This window comes from Mustela putorius, unplaced genomic scaffold (genome assembly GCF_011764305.1).
Source record: "Mustela putorius furo isolate JIRA1106 unplaced genomic scaffold, ASM1176430v1.1 tig00000083_pilon_pilon_pilon, whole genome shotgun sequence".
Taxonomy (NCBI): domain Eukaryota; kingdom Metazoa; phylum Chordata; class Mammalia; order Carnivora; family Mustelidae; genus Mustela; species Mustela putorius.
In genome coordinates, this window is record NW_025421273.1 from 12,303,457 (window position 1) to 12,322,975 (window position 19,519).

Consider the following 19,519-nt stretch of genomic DNA (forward strand, 5'->3'; position numbering starts at 1 on the left):
GGACTGAGACTTAAAGGTTCTCACACCAAAAAATGTGAGGTGGTGGGTGTGTTCATTAACTGGTGTGGGAGAATCCTTTCACAATTTTAAGGGGAAATAAAATTCTCAATTTCATTGCATTTCCTAGCAATTACAGAAAGAATACAAAAACACCTAAAACCGACAATAAATGAGTGAGGGGCCAGAGATGCCTGTGTTGGCTGTTTCTCAGTGTCATCGCCTGTCATGTTCCAGAAGGGTCAGCCTCCAGGCTCCCTCCTAACCATGGCCATGTTGTCTTGGGCACATTCATCTTTGAAGAGCTCACACTGGGGAAGAGGGGCATCATTTCTCTGTCTCTGTACATCGACCTTTCTGCACATCCCATACAAGTAGAATCAGCATGTGGCCTTTTGGTTCTGGCTTTTGTCCACTACCATGATGTTTCTCTGGTTCATGCATGTGTTAGCATTTATCAGTACCTGATTCTTTTTTATGTTGGAATAATCCCATTGCCCTTTTGCCAGTCGATGGGTATTTCAGAGTGGTTCCACTTTTTGGCTGTTATAGAGAATGCTGCTGTGAACATTGGTGTATGAAGTTTCGTTTGGACGTATGTTTTCTGTTCTCTTGGGTAGATACCGACAAGTGGAGTTTCTCAAGAGCATGGAAAATTCATGTTTACCTTTTTAAGACCGTTTCAAGCTCTCTGCCAAAGAGGCTGCACCATTTTACATTCCTTCCAGGGCTCCAACCCCTCACATCGTCTCCAACACTTGTTAGTATCTCCCCGTTTAATGCTAGCCCACCCCAGTGGCCGTGAAGTGATGGCTCATGGTGGGTTTTGTGTTGTTTTGTTTTGCTTCTTGGTAGTTTTGATTTGCATTTCCCTGATGACTGATGATATAGAACATCTTTTCAATTACTTATTGGCCATCTTTACATATTCGTGGTTAAATGTTTATTCCAATACTGTATCCACTTTCAGTTTGGATTATTTTGTCTTATCAGGATTAAATGGCAAACATTTTTGTATATTCTGGACACATGTCCTTTACCAGATGTAAACTTTGCAAGTGCTTTCTTCCAGTCTGTGGCTTGTCTTTCCATGTTCTTAATGTGTCTTTTGAATTGCAAAAGTTTTTAATTTTAGTGAGGTTCAATCGATCAGGGTTTTGTTGTTGTTGATTATGCTTTTGGTAGTTTCTCTAAGAAATCATTGTATAACCAGCAACTTGAGGATTTTGTCCTGTGTTTTCTTCTAAGGATTTTATGGTTTTAAGTCTTATCTTTAAGTTTAGGACCCACGTTCAATTTTTAGTACAGTGTAGGTGGCTGAAGAGTCTCCATCCCAGTACCATTTATTGAAAATACTGTCATTTCCCCATTGAAATTCCTTGGCACTTTTGTCTAAAACTGATTGACTGTTAAGAGGGCAGGTTTATTTCTGGACTCCCAATTCTATTCCACTGGTCTGTATGTCTGTCCTGCTGACAGTACCCTACTGTCTTGATTACTATAGCTTTGTGGTGAGTTTCGAAATTGGGAAGCATGAGGCTTCTAACTTTGTTCTTTTTTGAGATTGATTTGCCTATTCTGGGTCCTTTGCATTTCCATATGAATGTTAAGATGAGATCTTCTGACCTTTGAACACAGGATGTCTTTCCAGTTACTTAGATATGCTTAAATTTCTCTCAGTAATATTTTGTACTTTTCAGTATATATATCTTATCCTTTCTTTCTTTTTTTTTTTTTTGCTGTTAAGCTTCATTTTGAATTTATTGTTTTTGATGCTATTTCAAGTACTGTTGTTTCCTTTTTATTTATTTTGTTTATTTTTATTTTTTTATAAAGAGAGCATGAGCAGGTGGGGACGGAGGGAGGAGGAGAAAGAGAATCTTAAGCAGGGTTTACACTTAGTGTGTGGAGCCTGATGTGGGGCTCAGTCCCACGACCCTGAGATCATGACCTGAGCCAAAATCAAGAGTCAGATGCTTAACCAACTGAGCCACCCAGATGCCCCTATAGTTGTTTTCTTAATTTTATTTTTGGACTATATTGTGCTAGTGTGTAGAAATATGTCTCATTTCTGCATATTGGTCTTGCGTCCTCTCTCAACACTTTTATTAGCTTTAGAAGTTTTGTTGTGAATTCCTTAAAATTTTTTACATGTAGAATCATGTTACCTGTGAATAAAGACAATAGATTCATGTTTGTTTATTTTTCTTTCCCAGCTAGAATCCTGCTGCTTCTCTTGGTACTTCATGAGAGGGAAATTTTGGGTAGACATACAAAAGCTTGAATCAGTGCACCCTCCTGAGTCTTCTAAAGCAACTAGAAAAAGCAGTAATTAAAAACCAGCCTGATGAATGCTGTGTACATTTATATACAATGAGTACAGATAAAAGACTATTTGAGAATGATGTCACTGAGGTCAGATCTGTCCCTTCCCTCCCACCAAGTGTCCTCTGTGTCACTGTCAGAGTCAAAATCTCAAGTTTGCAGACTAGAGGGTCAGGCTTAATATTGTAATTCTTTTATATTTTAGAACATGGAGGTTGTAATTTTTAGCTGATACCAAGTTCAGATATTTAGTGGATAATAAGGTCTTCAGTTATTTTTCTCTCACTTGGGTTTGATTTTAGTTTATGCTTTTTAAAATGTAGATTCTTTGGGTTACAAAGCTGATTCTCAGATTGAGAGCTGAATTTTGATACCTACCTTAATCATTGGATCAGTTTTGCTTTGTCTTGATTTGTGATCCAGAATCTTCACAAGACATTTCTCTGCAGTGAAAGCTTTACTGTGTACTCTTAGCAATAAATCCAGTGTTCTATGCTGGTTTCAACCCATCAACAACCAGTCTTATGTCTGGACCAGCCCTTGTGATCCTTATTATATATCTACAAGATGCAGCAGTAGCCATCAAGAAACTTTGAAAGAGAAAAAAGGCTATTTCTTCTAAGTTCTGGAAATTCCGTGCAGTACCTGGGACCACACAGAGATGTCTGGACGTGCAGGGGTTGGGGAGAGGGAACACATGAGCATGTATGTGGGCCTAGGGTTTTGCAGTTATTGGGGGCGAACGTGGGGGCCTAGAGGCTCATAGTCTCACTCTTTATCGGTGATTTTAAAACATAAGAATGGGAACTTAAAACATTAGAAGAGAAAAGAAAAAAAAAACACCAAGCCACCCAAATGGTCAGTTATTTAAATAAACCAAGATCTCTAAAACAGAGGAGCCTGGGATGGGGGTGGTCTGGTTTTTCCAGCCAGGCAGCCGGCAATGTGTTTATTGAGAGAGACATCTTTGAAGTGGATACCTCAGGCACCAGAGCTGGAGTCAAACACTGGCATTACAAAAAAAGGAAAACCGCCAGGGCTAACACTACAGTGATTGTGGAATCCAGGCTACTGTGGTTTTTAAAAAAATGCTGAAAGATAATGCACTTGTCCGGAAAGTGGCCCTCCATGCACCCTCACTGTTCTGGCTGGGAGTTAGCTGACATTGTCCTTGACAATCATGGCATCTATCAGCAGCTCCCAGTGGATCTGGACACTCTACACTCTACTCATGTGGGTCAGGAGTGAGCCAACAGGATCAAGAAACAACTCTTTGTTATGAAGGAGGGGCATTATGCAGGGAGCTGGTATGGATGCTTCCGAAGGGTTAGACCATCTTCTGGGAAGAGCTTTCTTCTCTTAAGATAGAAAATTATTTACAACAGAAGTTCCTTGCCTCTTGCTTACTTAGGGGAGGAAGGATGCAATCTGTTGCTTCAGGAGAGGATGTGTTTGGAGTAATGTATTATGGCCCCGGTTTTCTGCAGTGTGTTCCTGGAGACAATAGAGGTCCTGAATCTACCCTGTACTGACGCCCACACGAGCTGAGAGAGCAGTTGTCAAATGCTCACAACTGTTAACTTTAAAGTAAAACTGCCCTTTTTTCCCCAGCAAAAATAGGTTTATTCAGGAATAGCAGAGAAGTGCATTGTGGAAAAATCAAATTTTGCAAAACCACAAGAGAGTCTGCAAAACGAAGGAGGGGGGGCTCTTTTATAGAGGAAGGGGGGGTGGGCTGTTATAAACAGAAAGTCCATTGGGGTAAATTGAGAGCTGGAAGTGTGGTGGCCTCTCATTGGCTGGTCTATGGCAGTCTCACTGACTGAGCTGTGATGACCTCTCATTGGCTGGGCTATGGCAGTGTCTCATTGGCTGGCTGTGTGGCAGTCATTCATTGGCTGAGCTGTGGCGGTCTCCCATTGGCTGGGCTGTTGCTGGGGGAGAAGGAAACCCTCTTTCGTCCTGCTGGAATAGTAAAGTGGTAGGTAAGCTAAGGTAATAACAGGTGTAAGGTGCATGTCTTCCGGTTGGGTCCCGGGTTGACCAGCAGCGTAGGGCGGGAGTTCCCCTGCCTGCCTCCAGACTCCATTCTAAACGAAGTTCCCTTTTATTAATTTTCACAACACTAAAAGTACTTGTTCAATCAGGATGATTTCTAGAGTTTTATTTTATTTTTAAAAAACATTTTATTTATTTATTTGACAGAGACAGCGAGGGAGGGAACACAAGCAGTGGGAGTGGGAGAGGGAGAAGTAGGCTTCCCACTGAGCAGGGAACCTGATGTGGGGCTTGATCCCAGGACCCCAGGATCATGACCTGAGCAGAAGGCAGCCACTTAAGGGCTGAGCCACTCAGCTGGCCCCTAGAGATTTATTTTATGATGGTGAACAAATTAAACTTGTGGTATGTGCCCTTTTACTTTGTTTCCATGTAGCTCCGTATTTGAATAAAACCTTCCTCTATCGTATAAATAACAAAAATGCTGCTGCATATGGCACACATTTTCATCACAGCAACCTCACAGTCTTTTGAGGAATCCTATCTATTTATAGATAGATCATCTCTGGTCACCTTCCTCGTGAGTGATGGATAGTGATCCAGGTCTTGTGTTCTGTGCTTGGGCTCCTCACTCTTTTCCATAACAGGAGAGAGAACCTGAATCTTGACTTGGCAGTTTTATTATGTTGTTACATTTCTCAAGAGCTCTTTCTTAATTCAACAGGATGACATTTCTATCTGTCTGGAAGGCTGTAGTTGGAAATTATTAAGGGAAATGGGTGTTTAGCTATGCATTGGATCTCTTTTTCTAGTGAACGAATTGTGGAATGAAAAGTAGATGATATCATCCACCGTAAGGAGAAGGCAGCGCAGAATAGCGGTGGGAAAGAAACATTTTGTACCTATACTTTTTCAGTAGTGAATTGGCCCATAGCAGCCATTAGACTGTACACATTATTGCTATCACATTAGATTTTTCAGTAGCAGGAGGGATCGTTTGGACATTCCAGAAATAAATATTGGATCCCAGATGTATGCACACTTCTTAGTTGCGTGCAACACGCACATGGTGGGGAACAAATTGGATCTTGAAATCCTTGTTCTCAGGAAACTTATAAACTAGAGACTAGAAGGGGCATGCAAACGAACACAGAGATGGAGGTATGCTTACCATTTACAGTAAGTGCTCAAAGGATAATCTCTTGTTTCCATCATTTTTGGAAACATGGAAGTTAATTTAAAGTAAGAATGGCAGGTCTTAGTGTTTAAAAGAAATGTTCATCTGTCTATGACCCACATTCTTCCAGATTGGAAATTTCTGCCTCATAGTACCTGTCTCTAAAAGCAATAGTAACTAGGAGACCCATTCCCTGGAGACTCATAGGGAGGTCAGCTTTTCTGCAGTGGGGAGCATGGTGGGATGACAAGTGATGAGGACAGACCTTAGATTCTTGCCCCAAGGTTAGTGAGTCATACTATCTTGAGGAATGTTTAAGGGAACACTAGGGAGTGAGCCAAAGTTCTTTTTGCTTTGGTTCCCTTACTCTGCCCCTTCCTGATCAAGAACATTGCTCCCGATGCCTTCTGATCGGATTGGAGCTGTTTCTCAAGACCATGGTCTATTGAGGATGCACTGAAGTTCTGGCTATGCCAGGATTTAGGAAACCCTGACCTGTGGCTGGGCTGGCCCTGGCTGTTCTCTTCCCCTGACTCCCATAGTGTGCCCAGCAGGCTGTGCATGCACAGCCTCACTCCCCAGGAGAGGCTGGTTAACTGGCAGGATCCAGAAGGGAGGGAGAGGATAGTGGGAGACAGAGGGTCACCAGGAGAAGGCAAGGTACTGGGATGCAGGTGTGTGCTGGGACAAGGGAGGAAAGCCATGCAGATAAACCGTAGACCAGACAGAGGTTCAAGCCTCGGGCTCCAGAAATCAGCTTCTCATGGTCATTCATGCCTCAGTAACAGGCTGGGAAATGGTATCCAAAGGCAAGTGCTTTTTTTTTTTTTTCGTTAAACAAGAAGAGGATGGGCATGCAACCAGCAAAATGAGTTTCTGGTGCCCCAGAGCATGAAGGTATAAGATCAGCTATAAATGGCTTGAGAGTACAACAAATGATACACAAGTTGTACCCAAGTCAGCAGGCTGTGGGGCGGAAGGTTGTACGATATAAGAAGACAATCTCACTTCCTTTCATCTTAGCATTAGTCGGACCCGTCTGAGTATGCTGGCCTTCGTTTGTGTTCCTGGCATAAGACCATGATTAGATCATCACTTAGCAATCCAAAAGGAACTGACAAGATCACTAGGAAAGCCCTTCCCTGGACAGTTGAAGAAGCCACGTCCTGGAGGCTGAGTGGCTGACCAGCGATGAGGCATTATCCAGTGTCCTCCACACAAGGTCCACGCCCAAGCTTGGAGATGTGCAAAGAGAGCTGTTAAGTTAATTAAAAGCCCGGAGAAACCATGAAGGAAGGTGCAAGAAATGACAATACATTGGCCTAATGCGGTGGCCACATTATACACGCCAACATACCCAACGTCCAGCGTTTGCGGTGGGGCAAGCACTGTGTTCCAGCTTGTGATTTAGCTTCCATGTGACCCACTGAACTTGGCTGGTCCTCAAGACCAGCACTCTGTTTTCAGCTGCTTCCCAGAGATTCTGTGGCCCTGACAGGAGACGGTGCCTGTGACATGCATGGGCACAGTAGTGGCGTGCAGGGCAGGTGTTGGATGCATCTCTGACATCATTCCTGCTGCGGCTGTTACAACACACTTCCTTTCAGAGCCCGCTGACGCACAGTGCATGGGGACAGCTCAGTGGACGGCTGACCCATGCTTGGAGCAGGGAGGTGCAGGACATCCCCGGAGACATTTACGTAATTTGGGGGGCAGCTGCTGTGTTAATGTTGAGCATCAGCCTACATAAGCAAGGAGGCTGTGGCGGTTCCAGGTTAAGAAAGGCTACTTCGTTCTTAATAACATTTATAAGGATTTTTTTTAATACAGAAAAGAATAAAGGGAAAAGCAAAAATGCTTTCCATCCCACCCAGATGGTGCAGGAGCACATGTGCATGGCTCAAAGGTGCAAACACAGAAGCCATCTGCCCCTTGGCCATGGCTCCTCTCTGCTAAGGGGACTGTGACAGCGGTGGCATGGCTATCCCTATAGGAGGGTTTCTCTGATGCCACTCAGGCTGTGTTCACATTTCCCTCAGCTGCCAGGCTTGCTTCTCATCTTTTCCTGGGGATGTGGGTTTGGGCCTGAGCAGGTTTTACACTAGCTGTGGCCTCTGGAAGGGCTCACTTCAGGTAGCTCCTGCCTCTGACTCTTTACACAGCTCTCCTGAGTCCAGCCGCTTTCCGTCTTCTCTTGCTCTTGTGAGGAGGTTCTAGTAATCTGGCCACAGAGGGAGGGGCAATGCTCAGGGGAGATGGGGTGTTGTGATAGGGCTGCATTTGAAACCACAATTAAATATAAATCCTCTGAAATGTAAATTTTTTTCTTTCAAAGGGAAGTAGAACAAATAAGCAGTTTGGAATACTACATTTAAGATATTATAGTCTTTAGTGACTTGTATTGTATTTTTATTTTATTTTATTTATTTGACAGCGAGAGCATAAACAGGGGAAGCAGCAGAGGGGGAGAGAGAAATAGACTCCATGCTGGGCAGTGAGCCCAATGCAGAGCTTGATCCCAGACCCTGAGATCATGACCTAAAGCCAAAGGCAGCTGCTTAACCATCTGAGCCACCCAGACACCCCTAGTGACCTGTATTTATTTGAAGTCTGTGGTATCCCTCCTTCATAATAAACTTCGAGCTGTTGTGGCTATTGATCACAGGCTTCCTGCTGCAAGGCTGAGCTCCCCCAGCCCTGCCTCGCTCAGGAAGTGGGTGGGTGTGGATCACGCCCCAGTACAGGGGAGGACACTGAAGCCTAGAGTGGTTCAGGTCACATGGCGGAAGAGCAGCAGAGCTAGGATTTGAATCTGTGCCCATCTGATCCCCCAAAGCTGAGTTCTTCCTGGTATGGGAAATTTTCAGTTGTTGACATTTTAAAAAGTGTATGAATGATAAAATAAATTGAATCAAATTCATTAAGGACTAATTCCTTACTACGGGGCTGTACCTTTTATCACTGAACTGTCTCAGATCCGTGGACCTGGGCGGAGCACACAGTTGTCATGCGCACGCTGTTGGCTGGGATGAAACCTCTGTGGCATCCTCGTCCTTCCCAGGGATGGCATGACGGTTTTGTTATCCCCTGTTCTCGGTGCTGCTCATAGTAGAGACATCTGTGGTTATTTCTGCTGGGTGAATGAATCAGTGTTGCCTTCTGAATAATTGAGCTTTTTGTTGTCTCTTCCTTTGTAGAGACTTAAAGCCTGAGAATATCCTCCTCGATGACCGCGGTAAGTAAGTGAGCTTTTCATATCAAAAGCATAAGACTTTGTTAAGAGGGGTTTGGTTGGGTGCCTGGGTGGCTCAGTGGGTTAAGCCTCTGCTTTCAGCTCAGGTCATGATCTTGGGGTCCTGGTCCTCAGCGGGGAGCCTGCTTTCCCCCTCTCTTTTTGCCTCTCTGCCTACTTGTGATCTCTCTGTGTGTGTCAAATAAATAAATAAATAATCTTTTTTAAAAAAGAGGGACTTGGTTACAGAAAGTTAATGTGGGCTTAGCCCATTGTTGCAGAATAGAAACAACAACGAAAAGGGAAGCTCTTTGGTACGTGTTCTTTTGAAAATACAACAGAGATAATGTTGTCATTCCCCTGTATTTAGGCAAAAAGCAAAGTTGGTCATAATTTTCAGTTAATAATTGAATTTTAAAGCATATTAAAATAAATTCACTGTAAGAACATTTTTCTCTCTCATACTGCTTGCTGTTGGTCCACATCTTGATTTTTCCCTTAGAAGTGTATTTCCACCCAGGAGCTCCTAAGAATTTTCCTTTTTTAAAAAATAACAAAATGAGAGGCACCTGGGTGGCTCAGTAGGTTAAAGCTTCTGCCTTTGGCTCAGGTCATGCTCTCAGGGTCCTGGGATTAAGTCCTGCATCGGGCTCTCTGCTCAGCAGGGAGCCTGCTTCCTCCTCTCTCTCTCTGCCTGCCTCTCTGCCTACTTGTGATCTCTGTCTGTCAAATAAATAAATAAAATCTTTATTAAAAAAAAAATAAAAAATAACAAATAACAAATGAGGGGCACCTGGGTGGCTCAGTGGGTTAAGCCTCTGCCTTCGGCTCAGGTCATGATCCCAGGGTCCTGGGATAGCCCCGCATCAGGCTCTTTGCTCAGCAGGGATCCTGCTTCCCCCACTCCCGCCTGCCTCTCTGCCTACTTGTGATCTCTGTCTGTCAAATAAATAAATAAAATCTTTTTTAAAAGAAAAAAAATAATAAATGGTTGTTGAATTTTGTCAGTGCTTTTTTCTATCAAAGTGATTATATGTTCTTTTTTCTGTTAGTATAGTTAATTTTCAAATAGTAAACTAACCTGTAATTTCTGAAGTAAGTCCAAAGTGGGCATAATGAGTTATTTTTTACATAGATTGCTAGTTTCTCTCTTCTGATATTTTGAAGATGAGGCTGGCTCTGTTTTTCAGGGCCCTGGATCACCATGTCTCTGCAGTGCTGGAAGCACCAGAGTCCTGCTGTGTCTGTGTCACTGCACACTCTCTGGGAGCCCAGAAGTCTTGGCTCAGCTCCCAGGTGCTCCCAGCCTCCCCAAGAGTCCCAGGTGGGAGCAGCCGGAGAGTGGCTGTGTGTGTCCCCCACGCCTAGTGAACAGCCTCTGGTTTGACCAGGGTTTATAAATGCTTCTGGGAAAATACTTGTGTCCCTTGCAGCTCCCCTCTGATTGGTTCTCCACACAGGGTCTCAGTGAAGCACATCCAGGAACTGCCATGGCTCACAGATGCCCTTAATGTATAACTTATGTGCACCTGTGGTCAGTAGTAGTATGGGCCACCATGACCTTGGCTACCTTGTCCCAAAGCAGGTGCCAAGTGTCATTTCTTTGGTGCTTACTGTTACTTATTCTTTAGATACTGTGGACCTGGTCACATTCTTGTTAAGAATGGAAAGGAATGACAGAACTTTGTTTTGCTTTTTTGATTTCAGGAGACTTTCAATCTTTTCTTTTTGCTTACCTACTCTTTTAATTTTAAAAAGTGTAATCCTAGCTATATTTTGTGACTTATAAATGCAATGGATGGTAGGTTTTTTAGTATCCTGCATTTAAAATTCCTAAGAACTAATTTCTACCAGAAACAATAGAACATAGGAGCAACTCTCTCCTTTCCCATCTTGACAGCTTGTCAGTGTTTCTGTTTTTGTCTGTAAAGCATAACCTGACATTTGTGGTGAAATTAGGTTTAAAAGAGATGATTATCAAGAGAACGACTTGCCGGGGCGCCTGGGTGGCTCAGTGGGTTAAGCCACTGCCTTCGGCTCCGGTCATGATCCCAGGGTCCTGGGATCGAGTCCCGCATCGGGCTCTCTGCTCAGCAGGAAGCCTGCTTCCCTCTCTCTCTCTCTGCCTGCCTCTCCATCTACTTGTGATTTCTCTCTGTCAAATAAATAAATAAAATCTTTAAAAAAAAAAAAAAGAGAGAGAGAACGACAGGCCAATATCTCTGATGAACATAGATACAAAAATCCTCAACAAAATACTAGCAAACCGAATCCAAGAATACATTAAAAAAATCATTCACAACAATCAAGTGTGATTTATTCCTGGGATGCAAGGGTGGTCCAGTATTCACAAAATAATCAACGTAACATATCACATCAATAAGAAAAAGGATAAATCCACATGATCATTTCAATAGATGCAGAAAAAGCATTTGACAAAGCACGACATCTATTCATGATAAAAGCCCTCAACAAAGTAGATTGAGAAGAAACATACCTCAACATAATAAAGGCCATATATGAAAACCCACAGCTAATATCATCCTCAGTGGGGAAAAATTGAGGGCTTTTCCCCTAAGGTCAGGAACAAGACAGGGTTTACTCTCACCACTTTTATTCAACATAGTACTGGAAGTCCTAGCCACAGCAGTCAGACAAGAAAAAGGAATAAAAGGCATCTAAATTGGTAAGGAGGAAGTAAAACTTTCTGTATTTGCAGATGACATGATGCTATATATAGAAAACCTTAAGGACTTTGCCAAAAATCTGCTAGAGCTGATAAATGAATTCAGTAAGATTGTAGTATACAAAATCAATGTATAGAAATATTTCTATACATTAATAATGAAGCAGCAGAAAGAAAAACTAAGAAAATAATTCCATTTATAATTATGCCAAAAATAATAAAATACCTAGGAATAACCACAGAGGTTAAAAGCCTATACTCTGAAAATTTTAAAACATTGAGGAAAGAAATTGAAGATGATACAAACAGATGGAAAGATATTACATGCTCATGGATTAGAAGAACATATATTATTAAAATGTCTAAACTACCTCCAAGCAATCTACAGATTTAATGCATTCCCTATCAAAATATCAATGGCATTTTACACAGAACTAGAACAAGTAAACTTAAAATTTGTATGAAACCACAAAGACCCAAATAGCCAAGGCATCTTGAAAAAGAAAAACAAAGCTGGAGGTATCACAATTCCAGATTTCAAGATATGTTATAAATCTGTAGTGATCAAAACAGCATGATACTGGCACAGAAAAAAGACACACAAATCAATAGAATAGAATGGGAAACCCACAAATAAACATATACTTATGGGTTTATTTAATTAATCTTCAACAATTAATCTTCAACAAAGGAGGCAAGAACATGCAATGAAAAAAAGAATATGCAATGGTCTCTTCAATAAATAGTGTTGGGAAAACTGGACCACTTTCTTACACCACATACAAAAATAAACTCAAAATGGATTAAGGACCTACATATGAGACCTAAAACCATAAAAGTCCTAGAGGAGAACACAGGCAGTAACTTCCCTGACATTGGCCATAACAATGTTTTTTTTTTTTGTTTTTTGTTTTTTTTTTAGATATGCCTCACGAGGCAAGGGAAACAAAAGCAAAAATTAAGTTTTGGAATTACATCAAAAAAATCTTCTGCATAGCAAAGGAAACAATCAATAAAACAAAAAGACAATAACAACAAAATAAACACAAAAAGATACTGAATAGGAGGAAATATTTGCAAATGACACATCCAATAAAGGGTTAGTAACCAACATATATAAAGAACTTCTAAAACTCAATACCCAAGAGACAGTCCAATTAGAAATAGGCAGAAGCCATGAACAGACATTTCTCCAAAGAAGACATCCAGACAGCCAACAGACACATGAAAAGATGCTCAACATCCTTCATCATCAGGGAAATGCAAATCCAAACCACAGTGAGATACCACCTCATACCAGTCAGATGGCTAAAATAAAGAACACAATAAAGAAAAATGCACTGTTGGTGGAAACAGGTGTGGCCACTGTGGAAGACAGTACGGAGGTTCCACAAAAAATTAAAAGTAGAAATACTATATGATCCAATAATCACACTACTGGGTACTTACCCAACGAATATGAGAGCATGAGTTTAAAGGAATACATACACCCCTATGTTTATTGCAGCATTATTTACAATAGCCAGACTATGGAGGCAGCCTAAGGGTCCATTGACTGATGAATGGATAAAGAAGAGGTGATAAATATATATTTGATGGAATATTATTCAGCCATAAAAAGAATGAAATCTTGCCATTTGCAACAACATGGATGGATCTAGAGAGTATAATGCTAAATGAAATAAGTTAGTCAAGGAAAAACAAATAAACCATATGATTTCACTCATACATGGAATTTAGGAAACAAAACAAATGAACCAAGAAAAAAAAAAAAGGAGAAAAACCAAAAGACAGACTCTTAACTCTAGAGAAAACTGAAGGTCACCAGAGGGAGGTGGTTGGGGAATAGGTGAAACAGGTGAGGGGAATGAAGGGGACACTTATCATGATGAGCCCTGAGTAATATATGGAAGTGTTGAATCACCATACTGTACACTTGAAATTAATACAACACTATGTTAACTATACCAGAGTTAAAATAAAATTTAAATTTAAATTTAAAAAGGCTGGTTGGGGCCCCTGGGTGGCTCAGTTGGTTAAGTGTCTGCCTTCAGCTCAGGTCATGACCTCAGTGTCCTGGGATGGAGCCTTGTGTCCAGCTCTCTGCTCAGCAAATAGTCTATGTCTCTCTCCCATGCCCCTCACTCTGGGCTTGCTTGCTCTCTCGAAAAGAAATAAATAAATAAAATCTTTTCAAAAAAAGCTGATTATCATCTGTTTGGGGTTTTTAGGTACATTTACTGTTTGCCCATCCTAAATATGTCAGCCCTTTTTTTTGGAAAACATAAATTAAGTGGAACTTGCTTTGTGAAATTTAACTGGTAGTTGAGATAAAAAAGAAAACTATCATGCCTATATTTTCTATATAGGAGACTTCAGTATTATGAAATAGTATGAAATAGGTATATTCCCAAAAAGCAGGCTGAGCAGTGAATCCTTGTAAAGACTAGTAGCATTTTATTATTGACAATGATTTTAAAGGACATCCTATATGTCATATTCTTTTATCTATAAAATATATATCAAAGATAAGGATACTATTTTTAAAACATAAACATAAACCCAATACTTTTATCACATCCAAAAGTATTTAGCAACTCTTTGGGGCACCTGTGTGGCTCAGTTGGTTAAGCATCCGACTCTTGATTTTGGCTTAGGTCAGGGTTCTGAGATTGAGCCCCGCATGGGGCTCTGTGCTGAGTGTGGACCCTGCTTAAGATTCTCTCTCCATCTCCCTCTGCCCCTCCTATCAGCTTTAAATCTTCCTTAATTATTTCATAAGTGTTTTTATAGTTGTGTGTTAAATGTAGCATGAAGTTCATATTCCATTTGGTTGATATCTTGTTGAGTTTTAATTTTCATAGGTTCCTCCTCCCTGCTTCTTTGTGTCATTTGTTTGTGAAACCAGTGTTATGGGTCAGAGTGTGTGTTTGTAGAATTCATGTCATGAAGCCCTAACCCCCAGTACCTCAGAATGTGACTGTATAGCTGACCTTTGAACCATGTGGGGATTAAGGGGAGCAGCTCCCCAGGCAGTCAAAAATCCGCATAACTGGGGCCCCTGGGTGGCTCAGTGGGTTAAAGCCTCTGCTTTCGGCTCAGGTCATGATCCCAGGGTCCTGGGATCGAGCCCCACATCCGGCTCTCTGCTCAGCAGGGGGCTTGCTTCTCTTCCTCTCTCTCTCTGCCTGCCTCTCTGCCTACTTGTGATCTCTGTCTGTCAAATAAATAAATAAAATCTTTTTTAAAAATCTGCATAACTTTTCCTTTTTATAAGAGACAGAGAGAGAGAGAGAGAGAGAGGAAGCTGGAGAGGGGGGAGGTGTAGATGGAGAGAGAGAGAGAATCTTAAGCAGACTGAACTGAGGGCAGATCCCGACACTGGGCTCGATCTCACAACCCTGAGATCATGACCTGAACTGAAATCAAGAAGTGGATGCTTAACTGAGTCACCCAGGTGCCCCCACATACAACTTTTCAACTTCCTCAAAACTTAACTACTATAGCCTACAGTGGACCAGAAGCCTTACTGATGACATTAAACAGTCGATTGACACATATTCTGTATGTTATGTATATTATATACAGTATTCTTACAACAATGTAAGCTAGACAAAAGATGTTAGAGAATCACAAGGAAGAACAATGCATTCACAGTGCTGTTCTGTACTGAAAAAAAAAATGCGTGTGTAAGTGCACCCATGTAGTGCAAACCCATGGTGTTCAAGGATCTGCCATGTTTGGAATGGAGGTCTTTAAAGATGTGTTTACAGCTGAATGAGGTCACTAAGGAGAGTCCTATTGCATATGACTGGTGTTCTCCTAAGAGGAGGAGATGGGATGCAGGCGGGCACAGAGGGAAGAGGCTGTGAATACACGGGGCAAGAGCAGTGGTCTACACTCCAGGCAGAGAGGCCCACCCTTCCAGTGTCCGGGGCTTTGGGCAAATAAACATCTGTCCTTTCAGCCCCCAGCTCTGGCACTTTGGTAATGGCAGCCCTGGCAGGCTAGAACATAGACATCTGCCATAGAGAAGTTCCTGGTGTTAGGGTATGGAGTCGACCACTCCTCAGACAGAGAACACTCTCGATAATGCAAGTCACACAGCGAGGTTTATTTCCAGCTAGCTGGGGTCCAAGTGATGAAGTCCCAGAACCTAAGTCAGGTTCGGTGGGGTGAGGAGGTTCGGAGCCGACGACTAAAGAAAGAATTCTTAAGACGTCGTTGGTGCAAAATGGTGGTTTATTAAAGCACGGGGACAGGACCCGTGGGCAGGAAGAGCTGCTGCCCCGGGTTGTGAGGGTAGGCATGTTATATACCCCATGGTTGGGGGGAGGTGGTGAAGGGATGGGAGGTTTCAACAGAGTTCTCACATGTCAGGGAGGGCCTACTAGGTGCCGGGGGCAGGCCTTGCCCTTATGGCCTGATCAATGTCGTCTTTAGGTCAGGCATTAACATCAAGATAGTTGGGAGAATCTTGGTGGGGTATTATGATCCGGCTATCATTTACATTCCCTTCTACCTCAGTCTCCTCCAGTTTATGGTGGGAGGGAGACATTAGGGCTTCAGGAACGGAGAGTTATTTGCCTCTGGAAATTTGTGCTATTGATAAGGTAACCTCCCTGTTTAGGTCTCTAGGACATCTGTAGAGCAAGGGAGATTCCTGTTCTGCAGGACTGCGATCCCTGCAAGTGAACTATTTATCGTTTTATGGCGGTCAGGGGTGCCTGAGGAATGCTACACATATGGAGGGGAGCGGGTGAAGAGGGGGTGCAAGGCGCCAGCTTTTGCTTTGTCCTCAGCCAGCCTCCTGCTCCCTCATCACAAGTATCTGCCTGGCGCAGCAGGTTTCAACAAGGACCCTGAGCACTCAAAGCCAAGGGTTTATATAGCATTTTCAAGGCACTTTTTCATAGCTACATACATCTCTTGCGCCCCACTTTGACAGTTTAACTTTGTTTAACTTTTTGCCACCCCTGTGTCACCCTAGCGGTTAAGTGAGATTTATGTTTAGAAGAATTTTCACCTTAATTACATTTCCTTCTGCCTCAGCCTCCTACAGTTTTATGGTGGGGAGGGCTACCTTTGGCCTCAAGGTACTGAGCTATTTGTCTCTGGAAATTGGGCCATTGAAAAGATGGCCTTTTTGTTGTAAATCACCAGGACTTTTGCAAACCGAGGGAGACTCCCAGTCTAGCAGGACTGTGATCTCTGCAAGTTAACTATTTGTTTTTCTTCAACATTTGGTCCCTGTGGCACCACCACCTAACCGCCCTGGTGGTATACACAGTGTTGGCCTGTTAGGGAAACTCAGTAAAATGGCTTCCCAGCCTTCAGGATGGCCATTCTTATGCTAACCCACTCTTACAGTGCAAGGTGCTGGCTTTTGCTTTGCCAAGATGGCTGTACTTATGTCAGGGCCAGACCCGAGGTGGGTACAGCTTTGTTTTTCTTGGCCTCCACCTCTGGAGCTGGTTTCTGGGACTTGTTTTTAAGTCCCCTGGAGGAGGGGAGCAGGGACAGTTTAAGGGTTAAACAACAAAGTTATTGTTTAACCTCAATGGAAGCCTCTGGCTAAAATAAAAATATGAAGTAGGTCCTTACACTGGCTTGTGGATTTGGCTGGATTTAACATGTTCCCTGCCTCCCTTATTCTTTCGGTAAGCGGGTGGTTCAGTCTGGAGGCTGGAATCGGCCCAGGTTTGATTTCTGGTGAGCATACTTGGTGTGTCCTTCCTGTTGTGTGACATCAGGAGGCATGTGAGGACTGAGCATCTCTCCTTTTACAGTGTTCAGAGTGATGACTGGTTTCACTCCTTGCTCAGCCCGATCTCTCCACTCTCCATTTCCCACCGGCTTTTCACTTAATGGATGAAGGATCAGTATCAAGATACAGCATTTCACTGGGGCATTCGAATTCTGCCCTCCCGGGTGCATGTAATTGTTGAGACCCATCTGTAAAAAAGAGCTTTCTTTGTTTACCTGTTGGTTCAAGAAAAGCAGGTGAAATATGTGAGTGCTTCCTTTTATTTCTGCTTTCCAGGAGATTGTGTTAGTTCTCTTTCATTCTCCAAGATGATCAAGGAGGTTTTTGTTTTATTCTGTTTTGGTATCATTAATAAATGTATGGATTTTAACTATTTGATAGGGTTTAATCCATCGGAGTAATTATTCTTTACTATGTTTTTTGTCCCTTCTTTGGCCAATGGATGTCCAGTAGCCTCTCATGATTTCCTTGTTTACTGCTATTGTTTCTTACTGAAGATATTCCAGGATGACCTTGTACATGCAATGATGGAGACCTGGAGTCAGCCGTGTCTCCAAGGGGCCTGGTGTGTGGGAAGCCCCGGTGGGAGAGCCAGGTGCTATTGCTACCCTGCTCATCATTCTTCCCCAGCCTTTTCTGGGAGAGAACACATCTGTTCTTGAGTTTTTAAAAGAAAATATTGGGGTGCCTGGGTGGCTCAGTGGGTTAAGCCTTTGCCTTTGGCTCAGGTCAGGATCTTGGGGTCCCGGGGTTGAGCCCCACATCAGGCTCTCTGCTCAGCAGGGAGCCTGCTTCCCGGCCCCCTCCCCGGCCCTGCCTGCCTCTCTGCCTACTTGTGATCTCTATCCATCAAATAAATAAATACAATCTTGTTTTTTTTAATTTTTTAATTTTTATTTTTATTTTTTTTAAAGATTTTGTTTATTTATTTGACAGATATCACAAGCAGGCAGAGAGGCAGGCAGAGAGAGAGAGGAGGAAACAGGCTCCCTGCTGAGCAGAGAGCCTAATGCGGGGCTTGATCCCAAAACCCTGGGATCATGACCTGAGCCGAAGGCAGAGGCTTTAACCTACTGAGCCACCCAGGCGCCCCTTAATTTTTTTATTTTTTATAAACATATTTTTATCCCCAGGGGTACAGGTCTGTGAATCGCCAGGTTTACACACTTCACAGAAATAAAATCTTTTTAAAAAAAAATATTCATCATGGATTCATATTGATATTTCTAATTCTCATTATATTTCATTTCACATTTGTGACTTTTTTCTCCTAATGACATTTGCATCATTACGGTATTTTTCTCTGCTTTTAAAATATGTAACATAGACTAATATACAACAATGAACAGAGATCTTGCTTATTTCTTCCAGCTGCCTGTGGATGGACTGGCTTGAACTGCCAGGTCCACACTGCCCCGTAGGGGGCTGTTCCAGCCCTCTGTTCTTCCAGTTTAGTGGGACCATGCCTGGCCCTCTGGGCATGTCATTTCCTGCTTTTTTTGCAGGTGTCCCTGGAGGGGTATGAGGTTGAAGGATAGGTTCACAAACATTGCAAAACTCCCTGAGGTGGAGCTATGCTGATCTGTGTGCACACCCCGTGCCCCTGCTTCCCCAGGACCCCAGCCACAGACTGCATTCTCAAACTGAGTCTCTTGTCAGTTTGTTGGTAGTTTTACTTTTCATTTCTCAGTGGAAAAAAAATCACTTTTCAAAAGAAAAATAAGAAAGGATACTTAAAATTTCACAACATGCCAGTACTCAAACGTAACATACGGGAAATCTGACTTATTGAGGAAATCTTCCTGTTTGAAAGCAAAAAACATAGACACACTGACTAATGGCAAGCTGGGACTCAAACCCAAGGCCATGTGGTTCCAGACTCTGCTCCCAGGGCTCCAGCCTGGTGCCTCCCCTAGTGCAGGCGCACGGCTGGGAGTAACGTGACTCAGTACCACCGGGCAAAGGACAAGGTCAATTTTCCTGTCTGAGGCATAATACAGCCTGTGTTAAAGCAAAATCAGTGCCTTGAATGGCATGTTGTGGATTTTTAGTGTTGAGCACATACTTATTGGTTGGTTCATTCATTTCTTCAATATTTATTGAGCACCTACTATATGTAGGTAGGGTGTCGGAGCTGGAGACACATGGCCAATAAGGTGTGCAGGGCATCTTCCTCCAGGGCTGGTTTATCTTTCCAGACTCTCAAAAGAAAGTTTTCTATAATCTGTTATTTTCATACTGAATTTTGTAACCATTTAAATCTTTCTATATAAAGGCATTAAAACATAACAGAAGTCTTTCAGTGAGTTTCCTTGAATTTATTTATGATTTTACTAT

General features: G+C 42.5%; 1 protein-coding gene across 2 annotated transcripts in view; it reads left to right on the forward strand.

Moving 5' to 3' along the window:
• The window catches only part of GRK4 (G protein-coupled receptor kinase 4), a 110,144-nt gene that overhangs the window by 73,706 nt on the left and 16,919 nt on the right, over positions 1–19,519 (forward strand). For both annotated transcript variants that reach the window (XM_013045752.2, XM_045075068.1), the window contains one exon: positions 8,695–8,732. In XM_013045752.2, the coding sequence (XP_012901206.1) occupies positions 8,695–8,732 (38 nt within the window). The remainder of the gene's footprint in view (positions 1–8,694; positions 8,733–19,519) is intronic.